Below are 17,839 nucleotides of genomic sequence, written 5' to 3' on the forward strand. Positions count from 1 at the left end.
TGTAGTCCATACGTACACATACAGTCAGTAAACACGGAGAGAGGCCCCCCGTGTCATGTTCAGTGGATGGAAGAGCTGTGCTGTTACGTAATGGGGTAACGCATTTCTCTCTCTCTGCTTCTGCGTGTGTCGCTGCTCTGCGCTCCGGTCCAGACAGACGCACACGGGAGGAGCCTCACGGTGCTTCCCAGCAGCGCTCCCTCAGCGGACGAACATGTGCTGCCGGGGAGCGGCCACGCCTCCACCCGCCTGCCTCACATGTTGCAGCACACATCCTCGCTGTCTCCTACGCAGCGTTCACGACCTGTGGGAGTGGAAGGATTAAAATGTAGTCAAGGTTTTCTTTCTGATAAGGATGATCAGTTCTACATAGGACGCAGTTTGAAATACATCTGATCTGTTTATTACATCTGGTATAGGTTTGTTTGTTGCTATTAGCACGGCTCCAGCAGCTTTAGTATGTTCTTCAATTACACATGTCTGCTTCTGTGGAGTGGAATCACCTGCTGCCTGTGCGGCACGGTCTGCTTACAACTTACAACAAAACCCAGTCCAGTGGCAGCCTACCACAGCGCAGCTTTCACGTGGCCTGTCCGACGTCACCCCCGAAACACGTGTCTCGGCACGGAATTGGCCAAATCTCTGGCGTTACGTCACCAGGGAGCTCATTAATATGTAACAGCAGGCGTGGCTTACGCAAATGGACATGATGGAGGTTTTCAGTAGACCGTCAGACAGGCCGTGTTTCCTGGAGCAGGTCTTCGGTGTGGACAGCAGCTTCATCATGCAGCAGTGCATATATTAGGTGAACCTCTCTAATGTGTGCGTGTGTGGGTGAGAGAGTCTCTGTACTTTGTGCGTGTGTGACTGAAGTGAGAGCTTCTGTACTTTGTTGGTGTGACGTGCTGTGTATGTGTATTTATCTTGTTTTCATGTAACTCCAGCAGCTCCAGAGGAGGAGGAGGAGGAGGAGGAGGTGTTCGCCTCCGCACACTCCAAAGATGAAAATGCTTCTTTTCCCGCGGAGCTGTGTTTTCTTGTTGCGTGGATAAAACACTGACCGGTGAGTAAGTGTTTCAAACTATCCTAACTTCAGGCTGCGTGGTGCGCGTGCACTGTGTCGTCAGCTGTTGTCGGTGAACTCTTCATATAATAACGTGTTAATACAGATGATGAATGTGGCCGCATGCGGGTTTTACAGCAGGCTCGTGTTGTTCCACAGCAGTGTATTATATAACATTGTTGTCGGGGGCGGGACTTAATAATCATGACATGGACCATCTTATCAAGCCCCCCCCCCCCGCACCCTTGTCGCCGTGTGCACGCTGACATGTTTACAGAGACGCGCATGACGGACACCAGCGCTGCCACGAGTGGACGGACCCTCACTAACCTGTCACCCACCAGTGCACGCGGAGTGGTCGGATAAATAAAGTTATGAAAGTATTGATATAGCCCTGAAGGATTGAAGAGTTCTACATTCAAAAGTCAGCTTTGTTTTAAACTAGTATAATTAGGTGGTTAACTGTAGATAACACACCAATTTAAATGTACAGAGGTACATTTCTTTTGCCATCAGCAGATTTTCTTCCACTCTACACATTTCTTTATTGACTGACATGCTTTGTGTAGGTTGTACGGTATTTGTTGCCATGGGCTGAAATATGAAACATTAAAGAACACATTATGTGCTGGTCCTGTGGACAGGCACTCAGTCACAGACAGGTCATGTCCATGCTGCTGACATGTGGATCGTATTTATATCCAAAGGAACCATGAGGCTGTTGTTTAGTTTCTGTGTTACTCTTGCTATGGACCGGTGACCTGTCCAGGGTTGTACCCACCTCTTGCCTATGACAGCTGGACTCCAGCCCCTGTGACCCTGTACATGACAAAATGTGTTTTTTTATTTATACTCTTATATATGAATTTAAATCATTTGAAAAAGGATTTCCTCCTTATATTATCTTATCTTATTTTAGATGAGTTAAATAAAGCATTACAAGTTAGATATTGTTGTGGCAGGTGTTTTCATTTTGAGACCTGGTGTAGTGTGAAACACTGGTTGAACAAACATGAGTTCAAAGAGAAAGTCATAAATGTTCTGTTGCACTGTGAGCAGTGTAGACTTGGTAAACAGTATGATACAATATGTCAAGACGTTAGAAACAACAGAAAGGTTTCAATGTTTTATGTAAATAGTATTATGTATCTAGAATTAATTAATTAATGTAACTAGAATTATATTATCTAGCACTTCTTCTTGTGACTTTCTTCACAATATTCAGTAATTTCAACAGTTTAATTTCGTTTTTTCAGTCGTGAAATGCCAAAGGAACAGGGACATTTCGGGGAGCGCGCTGCCCGGAGCTCCTCTAAGAACGCCAAGGATAGAAGTAACAGTGCCACTCTGCGGGCATCTCAGGGAAGCGCCCACCGAGAGTCCACCGGAATGGGGGATGTGAGCAACCACATGCTGCACTGCAGTTCTGAGAAGGACTCCGAAAAAGACTCGGGGTACTCAGGTGAGCTGAACAGGTCGGGATATGACACACACCCTGTTGATTCAATCGGATAAATATGAATGTGTTTCTGCCTGTCATGGTGGCAGTGCCCATGGTTCAGATTATCACTGTTGATAGTATATATCGGGATATAAATATAGGTATAATTTCCCTGTTTTGTATTTATTAAGTGTTTCAACCAACTGATGCATCTGACATTTAACATCAAATATTAAAAGAAGGAATTCTCAGTGTCTTTTATAGACATACTTTGTGTTGGTGCAGTACATGCTGTGTGTCTCCTCAGAGGCAGGCTCTGACTCTGTGCACACTGATGTGGATGACCAGCGCAGCAGTGTGAGTGAACCTCAGCTGGATGGCAGCAAAATCTCCAACAATACCAGCACAAATGCTGCGGGCCCCAGCATGACCCCTTATGAGGAGCTCACCCCCATTTACGTCATCAAGAACCTGGTGGTCAAACCGGTGAGATACACACTCACACATACTGTTTGCCATTTCTTAAAGATATCATGAAAAATATTTTTTAAAGTAATCACAAAATAACTGGACTCTTTATTATGTACACCTGCTAGTACCAGGTTGGAGCCCCTTTTTGTCTTGATGAACTGCCCTGATTTTTGATGGCATAGATTGAACACAGTGTTGGAGACATTGCTCTGGGATTTAGCTCCATATTGACATGACAGCATCATACAGTTGCTGCAGAGTTTTCGGCTGCACATCCATGATGCAACTCTCCCGTTCTAGCACATCCCAAAAATGCTCTATTGGACTGAGGTCTGCTGGCTGTGGAGGCCGTTGTAGAACAGTGAACTCACTGTTATGTTCAAGAAAGCAGTTTGAGATGATTTGAGCTCAGTGACATGGTGCATTGTCCTGCTTGGAGTATTCATCACAGGATGGTGCACTGTGCTCATAAAGAGATGCTCAGCAACAATCAGGTAGGCGTGTAAAGGATGCTCACTTGGTATTAAGGGGTTAAAGTGTGCCAAGAACACCTCCCCCACACCTTTACAGCAGTAGCAGCCTGAACTCTTGAGGAACTGAGTACCTGAACTCTAGGAGGCAGGATGGATTCATGCTTTCATGTTATTTACAACAAATTCTGATTCTTTCATCTGAATGTGGCAGATGGAATCAAGACTCATCACACCAGGCTACATTTCTCCAGTCTACTATTGTCCGATTTTGCTGAGCCTGTGTGAATTGTAGCATAAGCCTGCTGTGCTTAGGAGTGGTGCCTGGCGTGGTCTTCTGCTGCTTCAGGGTTTGATGTGTTGTGCATTCAGAGATGGTATACCTTGATTGTAAAGAGTTGTTATTTTTTGAGTTACTGTTGCCTTTCTATCATTTGGAAGCAGTTTGACCATTCTCCCCTGACCTCTCAAACCACCAAGTCATTTTTCTGATCATTCTCTGAGATGGTTGTGTGTGAAAATCCCAGTAGATGAGCAGATTGGAGATTTCTGAAATACTCTGACCAGCCCATCATATCATCTTCACCATGTCTAGATGCCTGAATGCATTGAGTTGTAGCTAAAGATAAAGTAGCACTATATTTGAGGGTGCCTCCTCTCTCCTGTTAAATGACCCAGGTATTGTTTGCTACATTGCTGCTTCTACTTTGTAACTTTAACCTTCTTTCCCATCTCTTCCTTTTCTTTGTTCTGTTATTGTTGCTCACATAAAACCCTGCTCACAACCTCCTGGTGATACAGTCTAGACCAGAGCAACTTCTGCATGGCCCCATGGCATGGGGCGGAGGTTGGCATAGCCTGGCCAATGCCAAAGCACCCACTCAGTTGTTACTGATCCAGCAGACAGCAATGCCTGCCCCTTCTTCCTGCACTTCAACACATTTGTCCAGTCCTCCACCACAAAGTCACAATAAAAAAGGAGGCAACCACAGCAGCAAGAACTCATACCTGCCTATCCTGAATTCTTACCCTCGCATAGCCCCCCACCCTAGGAAGGAGATCCATGAGGGCAAAGGTACCACATGGTTTAAGGGGAGTAAAGAGAGCGGCAATGATGGCCAGAGCCAAAGTAAGAGAGTGTGCACTGAGGAAGAGAAGAGAGAGGCTGTGTCTACCACCAGCCACCTCCTGATGGCCCAGCAGCCGTATCAGAAAGAGGGCCGAGCACCTTCTCAGCACAAAGGCTCCTCTCACTGCTCGCTGTCCAGCCACGCTTCCTCCACCCAACATAAGTCCCACCACTACCGACAAAGCTCAGGCCCTGACACTGTGAGCTCACCCTCCATCTCTAGCTCCCAAACACCTTCACCGCCTGCTTCCTCTGACTCTCCCTCGTCCTCCTCTCCTTCTTCATCGTCTCCTTCATCTTCAGCAGCTCACAGCCCATATCACCTGCCTCTGGACAAATCGAGCACACGCCAGCGCCGTTTTCTCAACACAGCAGAAATCCTCAACCAGTCAGGGCTGCTGGCTATCACACTGCGCACCAAGGAGCTGCTGAAGCAGAATGCTGCCACAGAAAGGGAAATCACCCAGCTCCGTCAGCATACGCATCTTCTCTGCCATATAGCCCAGTCTAGCCAAAACGGGAGCCCCAAAGGTTCAGACAGCCTGAGCAAACTCCTCCAGGCCATGAGCGAGTCAGGCTCCTACCCATGCTTAGACCTGCACAACTTAAAAGTGCTCAGCAGCAGCCACCTACAGGGCAAGACCGAGACTGACACAGAGAAGGATGACAGCCCAAGAACCACTACACATGGCAGCCCAACACAGGTTGTGTCTTTACACAGCATAGAAAATGGGACATCACCACCCTCTCCACTCTTTGCACCTTCACCGGATACAGAAGGAACAGAGCATGCTGACGGACCTTTGAACCCCATAGCCACCTCCCTCTCTGTTTCTTTCCCTGAGCAGGGACACACACAGACAGGCACAGACAAAGACCTGAGTGACCTCACTATGTTTCCAGAGAGCTCAACATACAGTGACTATCTCCTCTAGAAAAAACATGTACAAGAATCAAGCAGATCTAGTACTGTAGAGCATGGGTTTGAATTGTTTGAATTTTATAAAACCAACGGAAGTTGAACCTATGTAGGTGGCCATTTTTTATCTATATTCTTGCCTTCTGTCGACAGGAGACAATTAAAAAACATGTCTGCTTAAATATGAATCAAGATTTGTTGTCTACCACTCAGGTGTGTTGCGGAAGTTCTGAGTGCAGTTATTTAAAAAAAAAAAATCCAAATAAGAGTTTACCTGCTTTAGTGTCACAGGCCTTATATGTGTTTTAATGCTTCTACTAGCACCCCTTTTGTTTTAACATTATTACCACAGCCATCAGCATTGCAACGTGGCAGCACATTATTTTACTGTTACAGTGTTGAAAAAGTAATACGTTTTTTTCTCCTTTGATTGATGTGTTTGTTACAGTAGGGCAAACTTAATGCTCCCAATGCCTTACTGTACATTATTGCATTTTAGATCATTACTGGTGATCTGAGGTTTGGTGTACTGAAAAAACAGCAGGTAAACCAATGCCTCAACAACAGCCACAATCATCATTTATCTTCTATGAATGTAGAGCAAATATATAATATAAATCCACTTTATGCATTAATTGCACGTTTTCTTTCTCACCTCAGCCTCCAGAGGTTTGATGATAGAAATGTATTTGATGCAATGATTCAAATTGACTGACAAACACGCCATTTTGCAGTGATGGTTTAATAACATCTGCATTGTATATATTCATTTTTGTCAAAGTAGGTATACAATTCTAATCAACTATACATAGCGGTTCTCGCTAGCCAACATTTCAAGTATAACTTTGGGTGGTAGTCAGTGATCACACCAGTTATATTGTGTATGATTGGTAAGAGTATGTGTTCTCTGGTGTTGCTGCTCAGAAAGTGGCTTTTCAACATTTGGCTGTCACACCTGAGAATGTAGCTCATGGATGTGTTCATTGATCATCTTGTACAGACATGTCAAGCTCCTGATAAAACAGTCCAGTAGTTGGCAATGCCTCACTATGTTTTTATTCTATTTTTCTCTTAGTTATGACTGAATGATGGGTGTGCTTGAGTGTGTATGTAAATCTGCATTTGGATGTAGACATTTAATTTATAGATTTTTATTAATTCTAGATTAGATTCTAGATTGGATTGTAGATGTTGGGCACTGATCTTCATCGCCGTCATCAGGTAAAAGGCATGGATGTGCTTTCTGACATGTCCGTATAATAAATCTGCTTATTGAAATTGTGTCTTTTGTGCTGATTAAGAAAAACAAGCATGAGATGAAATGCTAAAAAGTAATAAGTATTATATTCTAGTCTTGTGAAACAGGTACTTTTACACACAATCCACTGTATAACTGTAGAGTAAACTGGCAACGACACATAATGCCAGATATAAGTAGATAGGTATGTCATCATTAACATAAATAATTCAACACTTTCTGTTTTAGTAAAACAACTTTTAAAACCCTTCTGAGTCGACCATGTTGTATACGACAATATGCGATGTGAAAGAGACAGAGCTCTGCTTGGTTCCAGTGTTCCTCATCTATCTATGCAACATGTGGACCATGGAAACCTAACTTCACACACAGGTATATGTCATTGCACAGTATCCACCGCTTGCATGATAGGCTAGGTCCCCTGTTTCACCAGTAGAGGGCAGTGCTGTGAAAGAAACCTGAGCTATAATGCCTTCCAGAATTGCCAATTTAGCCAAGCCATGTAAAACTAATGTATTTTTACTTGTTAACTATTCTTAGGCTCAAAATGATGTTAAAGATTGTAGTGGCTATTTTACCAGCCTTCAGCCACTCGGTTGAGTGCAGGGGATGTTGTTTTCCTACGCGCTGATATTTCCAAAATGAATCGTTTGATGCATCATAATCTTTGGGTGAGGTTACCGTTTATTGTTAAAAAAACATATTTGGTCATGATTACAAACGGACAAAACAGGTCAGCTAAAACCCGTACGACCTCCCCGCTCCCAGACCTGTCTGATCTGCTCACCTGAATCACCTGTGTTCATTTTAAGCCTCACCAACCCTAAGCTGCCATCTAGCGACAAACAAAAGCAATTACAGGTTAACTTCATGGCTCCTACAAAGATTATGTTGTAACATTCGGATGTAGTGTTTTGCTCTAAACCCAACCCAGCTAAAATGATCTAACATGAAACGGTTTGAGTCATTTTAATGTTGAATGTCCAACTCTACAGCAGAAATACAACAAACACACAACATGTCGACAGCACAAGCCTCCTGCCTGACCTTCCACTGCATGACCTGTCTGAGGCTGTAATAATCCCTGAAGCTTAAAAGAAGATCAGGCTGCAGAATTTTAATGTGGAAAAGTAGCAAACAGCTGTGATGCATATAACAGATAGAATGTCAGTCAGATAAATAAGTAGGATATAGGTCCTCTGTGTGCCTTGTGTGTTTTTGTCTACATGGCGACGTGTGTGTGAGTGAGTGAGTCAAAGCTGCCCGAAGTGTCCCAGACTGCAGCTGCCTTCTCCATGTGTTGTTCCATGTGTAAAAGATGTGGAGTCAATTTCCATTGCATCTTATTGGAGCTGAGGGGAGATTTTTGTCCCAAACTAATGCCAGAGATTACCTTGCTGTCTATGCTCTACCCCTGATTTGTTTTTTCACTCTGGTCCTCTCTCTCTCTCTGTGGCCAACAGCTGAAGACACTTTTATTTAGACAAGCTTTCAGTTAACTGGGTTTTATTGTGTTTTTTACTATTGTTGAATTTTATTTTGAATGTTTTCTTTGCACCTTAGTTTACTTACTTATTTATGTACTATTTGATTCTCTAGTTATTTCCTTCTTGTTTGACATAATTGCCTGATTGCTATTAAGCCCTGAATGGCTGCCAACATTTCAGTTCAGATAGTGTAGTGTGGCACAATAAGGATATATGCTGTTTAATATGATTCATTTAGCCCTCATCCCCTCTACCACCACCTTGTCCTAAAAACTGCCTCAAAACTCACCTATACATATCAGAGCAATAATTTTTGGCGATTGTAGATTTTTCTTGAAGATGTTTCTCTGCTCCTCCAAGCAGCTTTATCAGTTCTATCTGTTTGGTGGGGAAACATGGTTTATATGAGCTGGAAGTCCTCAGTAGGTGGATCTGTGTGAAACTCAAACAATAGTTTTAAATGTCTTCATACTTACCTGTGTCAAGTAAACAGAACTGATGAAGCCGATGGAGGAGCAGAGAAACATCTTCAAGAAAACTCTACAAGTCCAGATGCCTCACTTTAACCCTTTGAATGAAAATGACTTCTTCGAGTAAACATACTAAGCATTATAAACTTGTAATATATATGTGTATCAAAACATGCATATTTGAGCAGGTGTGTAAAATTGGCAGAGGTTTTAATAGCTCTGGTTTACGGTTTAAAAGCACTGTATTACAAGGCACTTATGCCTTTTTATACAACTAATGTAACACGTTTTAATGGACATAAAGCTTGAAATGTGTGGAAACATCAAGTGTTATGTTCACACTAAACCAAATGCTGTGTGGCAGAGACAGAAGCCAGGATGTCACTCTGGAATGATGGGTAATCCTTGTAGTGGCGTGGAATGTGCAGGGTCTCGACGCAGGTCGAGGTCGTGACGTAGCTCCCTGTGACAACCTCAACAGAGACTTGCTGTCAGTAGCCCCCAACCAGTGTTGGGAAGATTACTTAAGATATGTAATTGGTTACAATTACAAGTTACCCCGTTAAAAATGTAATAGTAGTGTAACTATTTTACTTTAATTAAATTAATTACTTTATCAAAGTAATGTAACGAATTACATTTGATTACATTTTAATTACTTTTCTTAATTTTGAATGAATGCTCTCAACTGTTCCATAGTCACATTTTAAGGAATGACATAAATTTGCCAGATATGATCAGGTACTTTATATGTGGCTGTAATTGTGTGATTGTTCTTTTCATCCATCAAATGTACTACCCTCCATGGTCAGGCTCATTTCTAACATGCAAATGTTCTTACATCACCAGAACATCACTGATGTCTTACCAGCTGGTGACTCAAGGAGGACGTCAAGCCTGATTTATACTACTGTGAGTTAACGGCGTTACCTCCACGGCAACGCAGAGCCCTACACGTTGGCTTGATGGTGGTAGCTGCAACATATTTCAACAACAACATATGGCTCTCTCTCGGTTGCCATTTTCCACTGAAATAGGAAGTGCCAGAGACCTTCACGATGCCATTCAGTGGAAGAAACTTGCCCCTATTCTAGCGGTGAAGCACAGTCTTCACATCCGTTATGTAAGAGATAGATCATCATAACATTTCTTCTCTTATATTTGCATATTCCCCTACTTTTGGCTGTTCCGTCAGGGGTCGCCACAGCGAATCATCATTTTCCCCCTACATTTAAATAATAAAAGAAATTCTTTTCTCATGAGTAGTTTATTTTGACAAACGAATCTTTATTCAAAGACAAATGATTTAAAACCTTTTTTTTTTAATTTGAGTACAAACATTTGTGTATTCTCTGGTAAAACTTTTGTAGGCTCTTTGCTCTTTCTTTGTTTGCTTTAATGCTGACGATGTACATATATTTTGTAAACATAAATAAATTAATATATATAATTAAAAACACAATAAAACAACACATAAAAGTAAGATATATGATAATGATTAAAGGTTTTTTGTTGATATGTGAAAGGAGGTTATTACATTGAAAAGTTTATATTGCAGGACAACTACAAACTAAAAATACAACACTGATAATTTATTTCCCTAAATAAGATAATATAGGCTTTGGTATGTTTGTGAACACACTGCAAAGCTCACAAACTCCACACAATATGTACAAAAGCCTCTGTACTAATTATTAAAAAAATGACCTTATATATTAGAAAAGTTTACCTTAAGGTTGTAATCTTTGTTTTTGTATCTCAAACTTTAATATGGTAATTAATATGTGTGTACAATTTTATCACAAGGAAGTAGTTAAGTAGAATACCCTAAAGTGGAACAACCAAAATGATCCTGACCTACGATCGACCTTCAGTGCTCTTTTAAGCACATTTGTTTACCGCACACACAACAGCAGCGGCGATAGCAGTAATGCCGGAGCTGACAGAGGAGTCCACTGGTTGTGTCTGGATTTGCTTCTGTGTCTTCTTCCTGCCTCTGCCCTTGAATGATTTTGCTAGATGTTTCTTGTGGTGCATGCATTGTTGCTCCTGCTGTAGTTAGATTCACCTGAACTGTTTGATTAGCTTTGTCGCAAGTTGTCAGTGTCCTGGACTCGTCTTTGATTCGGAGTTTCTCAATCTCACTGAGCACGGAAACCTTAAGTTCTTGGAGGGCTGTGTGTCTTTCAAGTGATTGGTTGTCTCTTACCCAGTCATTTTGTGACAAGGTGTCCTTAGTTTTTTCTAAATTTGTCTTCTCCGCTGTTGTCTTTTCTTGTGATATTGTTTTTTTGACAAAGTGAGTGACAACCTTTATTCTTTTCTCTAAGTTGTTTTTCATCTCAAGACTCCTGTGCTTCATATGATTGATCTCCCGTCGTTCCACTGTAGTAGCTTTCCAGATCTTTCGCAAACGATCACTTTTTGACATTTCCACATCTGTTAAGTCATCTTTCTCTGCTAACAACTTGAATGGTGTAGAATAATTTATTTTCTCTACATTGTCCTCTTCATTTTCTCCTACTGTGGCTAGACTTTCCCTCACCGACTTGCAGTACCGACCCTTATGTTCCTCAGACATATCCTGATGTTCAAATTCATGAGTCTGGATCGTATTATCTGAATACAAACGTTCTGGATCTTTCACTTTATGCAAATCCTTTGTTCCAACATCCTGATCAAAGAGTGACTCTTTGCCTAACACCTCAGTCTGCACTGCCTGATCTAACTTTCTGACCTCCACATGTTTCTTTTCTTGTTGTATCTGGTTATAGTGAGCAATAATCTCTTCTTTCTGCTTATCAATTTCATCAAACTTGCTTTCCAATAAAGAGATGACCTGAAGTATGTTTCCCTGTTCCTTCTCTAACTTGACCTTAATCTCTCTGAGACTGTCATGTATCCTTTCATTCATACGTGAAAGTTTTCCTTTAATAATGGCCAATAATTCCAATGCACTGTCAAGGTGTTTGTGTCTGAGTTTAAGATCAGAAAGTTCTTCAACAGTCCACATTCTATCATTAGAAGACGTGCCTTCACCTTGATGATCTTCTGTAATTTGAAGCGGTTGGACCATTTCTTGGTTCAGCTTATCAGGGAGGCTATTGCTGAGAGATTGCCTCTTTCGAATCTGACATTCTGAAGTTTTTATCTTGTATTTCTCTTTCTTTATAAATTGTTTGTCATGTTCTATGGTGTCAATTTGTTTCTGGATGTCAGACCTCATCAATTCCAAGTGCATTTTTTCTCTGCTCAACATCTCGGTCTCTCTGTTCAGATTTTCTTTCTGTTGGATTAGCATTGGTGCCAATTGATTAAACTTTTTTCTTTGGAGGTCAGCTTTTTTCTTCCATTTATTTTCCATGACTTCTCTGTGAGTCACCATATCTGACAGTAGACTTATCATAGCTTCCTTCTCTCTCCCCAAGGTTTCAGTGTAAGAAGCCATGTTTTCTTTCTGGTCATTGAGGGCTGCAAGATTTTCTTCCAGTGTGGAGTGCAGCTGCAGTGCATCTTCAGTGTTTTGTTGTAATTTGGCCATTTTAGTTTGTACACCTTCTCTCATCTTTACACTAAGATCATTGAGTTTTACCCTCAGAATTTCCATTGCTCTCATTTTATCAATCATTTGATCTTCTGTCATTCTCAGGTCAGATCTTTCTCCTTCAATTCTGTCTTTTTCACTCAGCAGTATTTCTCTTTCTTTGTCAATGTCAATCTTCATCTGAGAGACCAGTTCTTTGTCTTCATTGAGACTCTTCATGGCAGCATCAGCCTCTGCTTTCTTCTTATTGGCAGTCTTTCTGAGATCGTCCACTTCCTGTCTGTCTGCTTCCATAGACTTCTGGATGGTTTCCAGTTCCTCTCTTTGTCTTTTTACCTCCTCATTATTACGTTCTTGTTCTTTTTGTCTTGAGGTAATCACATTCATGATGTCCTCCAGTTTCTCTCTTTGTGTTTGAAGCTGACGTTTCAGGACTTCATTGTTCTCTTTCTCACTGAGTATCTCATCAAATAAAGTGTCTGCATGTTCTTTCCTGTTTTGCATCTCAGTCCTTGTGATTTCCATCTTGTTCTTTTCTTCCTTTATTGTTTCTTTCTCTTGTTCTAACATGTCCATTTGTTTTTGGATGTCAGACCTCAGCAGTTCCAAGTCCATTTTCTCTCTGTTCAGCACCTCACTCTCTCTATCCAGAACTTCTCTTTCCTTTTTCAGGTCTGTTGTCAGTTTATCAAGATCTGGCCGATCAAGGTCAAACTGTTTCTTCCATTCATTTTCCATGACTTCTCTGTGAGTCACCATATCTGACAGTAGACTTATCAGAGCTTCCCTCTCTCTCCCCAAGGTTTCAGTGTAAGAAGCCATGTTTTCTTTCTGGTCATTGAGGGCTGCAAGATTTTCTTCCAGCTTGGAGTGCAGCTGCAGTGCATCTTCAGTGTTTTGTTGTAATTTGGCCATTTTAGTTTGTACACCTTCTCTCATCTTTACACTAAGATCATTTAGTTTTACCCTCAGAATTTCCATTGCTCTCATTTTATCAATCAGTTGATCTTCTGTCATTCTCAGGTCAGATCTTTCTCCTTCAATTCTGTCTTTTTCACTCAGCAGTATTTCTCTTTCTTTGTCAATGTCAATCTTCATCTGAGAGACCAGTTCTTTGTCTTCATTGAGACTCTTCATGGCAGCATCAGCCTCTGCTTTCTTCTCATTGGCAGTCTTTCTCAGATCTTCCACTTCCTGTCTGTCTGCTTCCATAGACTTCTGGATGGTTTCCAGTTCCTCTCTTTGTCTTTTTACCTCCTCATTATTACGTTCTTGTTCTTTTTGTCTTGAGGTAATCACATTCATGATGTCCTCCAGTTTCTCTCTTTGTGTTTGAAGCTGACGTTTCAGGACTTCATTGTTGTCTTTCTCACTGAGTATCTCATCAAATAAAGTGTCTGCATGTTCTTTCCTGTTTTGCATCTCAGTCCTTGTGATTTCCATCTTGTTCTTTTCTTCCTTTATTGTTTCTTTCTCTTGTTCTAACATGTCCATTTGTTTTTGGATGTCAGACCTCAGCAGTTCCAAGTCCATTTTCTCTCTGTTCAGCACCTCACTCTCTCTATCCAGAACTTCTCTTTCCTTTTTCAGGTCTGTTGTCAGTTTATCAAGATCTGGCCGATCAAGGTCAAACTGTTTCTTCCATTCATTTTCCATGACTTCTCTGTGAGTCACCATATCTGACAGTAGACTTATCATAGCTTCCTTCTCTCTCCCCAAGGTTTCAGTGTAAGAAGCCATGTTTTCTTTCTGGTCATTGAGGGCTGCAAGATTTTCTTCCAGCGTGGAGTGCAGCTGCAGTGCATCTTCAGTGTTTTGTTGTAATTTGGCCATTTTAGTTTGTACACCTTCTCTCATCTTTACACTAAGATCATTTAGTTTTACCCTCAGAATTTCCATTGCTCTCATTTTATCAATCAGTTGATCTTCTGTCATTCTCAGGTCAGATCTTTCTCCTTCAATTCTGTCTTTTTCACTCAGCAGTATTTCTCTTTCTTTGTCAATGTCAATCTTCATCTGAGAGACCAGTTCTTTGTCTTCATTGAGACTCTTCATGGCAGCATCAGCCTCTGCTTTCTTCTTATTGGCAGTCTTTCTGAGATCGTCCACTTCCTGTCTGTCTGCTTCCATAGACTTCTGGATGGTTTCCAGTTCCTCTCTTTGTCTTTTTACCTCCTCATTATTACGTTCTTGTTCTTTTTGTCTTGAGGTAATCACATTCATGATGTCCTCCAGTTTCTCTCTTTGTGTTTGAAGCTGACGTTTCAGGACTTCATTGTTGTCTTTCTCACTGAGTATCTCATCAAATAAAGTGTCTGCATGTTCTTTCCTGTTTTGCATCTCAGTCCTTGTGATTTCCATCTTGTTCTTTTCTTCCTTTATTGTTTCTTTCTCTTGTTCTAACATGTCCATTTGTTTTTGGATGTCAGACCTCAGCAGTTCCAAGTCCATTTTCTCTCTGTTCAGCACCTCACTCTCTCTATCCAGAACTTCTCTTTCCTTTTTCAGGTCTGTTGTCAGTTTATCAAGATCTGGCCGATCAAGGTCAAACTGTTTCTTCCATTCATTTTCCATGACTTCTCTGTGAGTCACCATATCTGACAGTAGACTTATCATAGCTTCCTTCTCTCTCCCCAAGGTTTCAGTGTAAGAAGCCATGTTTTCTTTCTGGTCATTGAGGGCTGCAAGATTTTCTTCCAGCGTGGAGTGCAGCTGCAGTGCATCTTCAGTGTTTTGTTGTAATTTGGCCATTTTAGTTTGTACACCTTCTCTCATCTTTACACTAAGATCATTTAGTTTTACCCTCAGAATTTCCATTGCTCTCATTTTATCAATCAGTTGATCTTCTGTCATTCTCAGGTCAGATCTTTCTCCTTCAATTCTGTCTTTTTCACTCAGCAGTATTTCTCTTTCTTTGTCAATGTCAATCTTCATCTGAGAGACCAGTTCTTTGTCTTCATTGAGACTCTTCATGGCAGCATCAGCCTCTGCTTTCTTCTTATTGGCAGTCTTTCTGAGATCGTCCACTTCCTGTCTGTCTGCTTCCATAGACTTCTGGATGGTTTCCAGTTCCTCTCTTTGTCTTTTTACCTCCTCATTATTACGTTCTTGTTCTTTTTGTCTTGAGGTAATCACATTCATGATGTCCTCCAGTTTCTCTCTTTGTGTTTGAAGCTGACGTTTCAGGACTTCATTGTTGTCTTTCTCACTGAGTATCTCATCAAATAAAGTGTCTGCATGTTCTTTCCTGTTTTGCATCTCAGTCCTTGTGATTTCCATCTTGTTCTTTTCTTCCTTTATTGTTTCTTTCTCTTGTTCTAACATGTCCATTTGTTTTTGGATGTCAGACCTCAGCAGTTCCAAGTCCATTTTCTCTCTGTTCAGCACCTCACTCTCTCTATCCAGAACTTCTCTTTCCTTTTTCAGGTCTGTTGTCAGTTTATCAAGATCTGGCCGATCAAGGTCAAACTGTTTCTTCCATTCATTTTCCATGACTTCTCTGTGAGTCACCATATCTGACAGTAGACTTATCATAGCTTCCTTCTCTCTCCCCAAGGTTTCAGTGTAAGAAGCCATGTTTTCTTTCTGGTCATTGAGGGCTGCAAGATTTTCTTCCAGCGTGGAGTGCAGCTGCAGTGCATCTTCAGTGTTTTGTTGTAATTTGGCCATTTTAGTTTGTACACCTTCTCTCATCTTTACACTAAGATCATTTAGTTTTACCCTCAGAATTTCCATTGCTCTCATTTTATCAATCAGTTGATCTTCTGTCATTCTCAGGTCAGATCTTTCTCCTTCAATTCTGTCTTTTTCACTCAGCAGTATTTCTCTTTCTTTGTCAATGTCAATCTTCATCTGAGAGACCAGTTCTTTGTCTTCATTGAGACTCTTCATGGCAGCATCAGCCTCTGCTTTCTTCTTATTGGCAGTCTTTCTGAGATCGTCCACTTCCTGTCTGTCTGCTTCCATAGACTTCTGGATGGTTTCCAGTTCCTCTCTTTGTCTTTTTACCTCCTCATTATTACGTTCTTGTTCTTTTTGTCTTGAGGTAATCACATTCATGATGTCCTCCAGTTTCTCTCTTTGTGTTTGAAGCTGACGTTTCAGGACTTCATTGTTGTCTTTCTCACTGAGTATCTCATCAAATAAAGTGTCTGCATGTTCTTTCCTGTTTTGCATCTCAGTCCTTGTGATTTCCATCTTGTTCTTTTCTTCCTTTATTGTTTCTTTCTCTTGTTCTAACATGTCCATTTGTTTTTGGATGTCAGACCTCAGCAGTTCCAAGTCCATTTTCTCTCTGTTCAGCACCTCACTCTCTCTATCCAGAACTTCTCTTTCCTTTTTCAGGTCTGTTGTCAGTTTATCAAGATCTGGCCGATCAAGGTCAAACTGTTTCTTCCATTCATTTTCCATGACTTCTCTGTGAGTCACCATATCTGACAGTAGACTTATCAGAGCTTCCCTCTCTCTCCCCAAGGTTTCAGTGTAAGAAGCCATGTTTTCTTTCTGGTCATTGAGGGCTGCAAGATTTTCTTCCAGCTTGGAGTGCAGCTGCAGTGCATCTTCAGTGTTTTGTTGTAATTTGGCCATTTTAGTTTGTACACCTTCTCTCATCTTTACACTAAGATCATTTAGTTTTACCCTCAGAATTTCCATTGCTCTCATTTTATCAATCAGTTGATCTTCTGTCATTCTCAGGTCAGATCTTTCTCCTTCAATTCTGTCTTTTTCACTCAGCAGTATTTCTCTTTCTTTGTCAATGTCAATCTTCATCTGAGAGACCAGTTCTTTGTCTTCATTGAGACTCTTCATGGCAGCATCAGCCTCTGCTTTCTTCTCATTGGCAGTCTTTCTCAGATCTTCCACTTCCTGTCTGTCTGCTTCCATAGACTTCTGGATGGTTTCCAGTTCCTCTCTTTGTCTTTTTACCTCCTCATTATTACGTTCTTGTTCTTTTTGTCTTGAGGTAATCACATTCATGATGTCCTCCAGTTTCTCTCTTTGTGTTTGAAGCTGACGTTTCAGGACTTCATTGTTGTCTTTCTCACTGAGTATCTCATCAAATAAAGTGTCTGCATGTTCTTTCCTGTTTTGCATCTCAGTCCTTGTGATTTCCATCTTGTTCTTTTCTTCCTTTATTGTTTCTTTCTCTTGTTCTAACATGTCCATTTGTTTTTGGATGTCAGACCTCAGCAGTTCCAAGTCCATTTTCTCTCTGTTCAGCACCTCACTCTCTCTATCCAGAACTTCTCTTTCCTTTTTCAGGTCTGTTGTCAGTTTATCAAGATCTGGCCGATCAAGGTCAAACTGTTTCTTCCATTCATTTTCCATGACTTCTCTGTGAGTCACCATATCTGACAGTAGATCTTATCATAGCTTCCTTCTCTCTCCCCAAGGTTTCAGTGTAAGAAGCCATGTTTTCTTTCTGGTCATTGAGGGCTGCAAGATTTTCTTCCAGCGTGGAGTGCAGCTGCAGTGCATCTTCAGTGTTTTGTTGTAATTTGGCCATTTTAGTTTGTACACCTTCTCTCATCTTTACACTAAGATCATTTAGTTTTACCCTCAGAATTTCCATTGCTCTCATTTTATC

At 41.2% G+C, this 17,839-nt stretch overlaps 2 protein-coding genes across 3 annotated transcripts; one reads left to right on the forward strand and one right to left on the reverse strand.

The window, feature by feature from the left end:
- Positions 1–675: 675 nt before the first annotated feature.
- LOC114446614 (CLOCK-interacting pacemaker-like) lies at positions 676–6,025 on the forward strand. Of its 2 annotated transcripts, none has more exons than XM_028422278.1 (5): positions 676–805; positions 948–1,063; positions 2,320–2,525; positions 2,812–2,990; positions 4,247–6,025. In XM_028422278.1, exons 3-5 carry the CDS (start codon positions 2,327–2,329, stop codon positions 5,507–5,509), a joined length of 1,641 nt encoding a protein of 546 aa, XP_028278079.1. In that variant the 5' UTR covers positions 676–805; positions 948–1,063; positions 2,320–2,326; the 3' UTR covers positions 5,510–6,025. The 2 variants fall into 2 exon arrangements, with proteins under 2 accessions (XP_028278079.1, XP_028278078.1); XM_028422277.1 differs by having other exon boundaries at positions 687–805; positions 945–1,063.
- Positions 6,026–10,090: 4,065 nt separating this feature from the next.
- LOC114445796 (trichohyalin-like) lies at positions 10,091–17,608 on the reverse strand. The gene has a single exon (XM_028421015.1). The coding sequence runs from the start codon at positions 17,599–17,601 to the stop codon at positions 10,579–10,581; it is 7,023 nt and encodes a 2,340-aa protein (XP_028276816.1). The 5' UTR covers positions 17,602–17,608; the 3' UTR covers positions 10,091–10,578.
- Between the last annotated feature and the right edge of the window lie 231 nt (positions 17,609–17,839).

The sequence above is a fragment of the Parambassis ranga genome, chromosome 14, assembly GCF_900634625.1.
Source record: "Parambassis ranga chromosome 14, fParRan2.1, whole genome shotgun sequence".
In the NCBI taxonomy this organism is placed as follows: Eukaryota; Metazoa; Chordata; class Actinopteri; family Ambassidae; genus Parambassis; species Parambassis ranga.

Coding starts and splice junctions, on each gene's coding strand:
- LOC114446614 (XM_028422278.1), top strand. CDS start 2,327: ATGCCAAAGGAACAGGGACATTTCGGGGAGCGCGCTGCCCGGAGCTCC. Junction 2,526..2,811: donor AAAAGACTCGGGGTACTCAG/GTGAGCTGAACA, acceptor GTGTCTCCTCAG/AGGCAGGCTCTGACTCTGTG. Junction 2,991..4,246: donor AGAACCTGGTGGTCAAACCG/GTGAGATACACA, acceptor CTGGTGATACAG/TCTAGACCAGAGCAACTTCT.
- LOC114445796 (XM_028421015.1), bottom strand. CDS start 17,601: ATGGTGACTCACAGAGAAGTCATGGAAAATGAATGGAAGAAACAGTTT.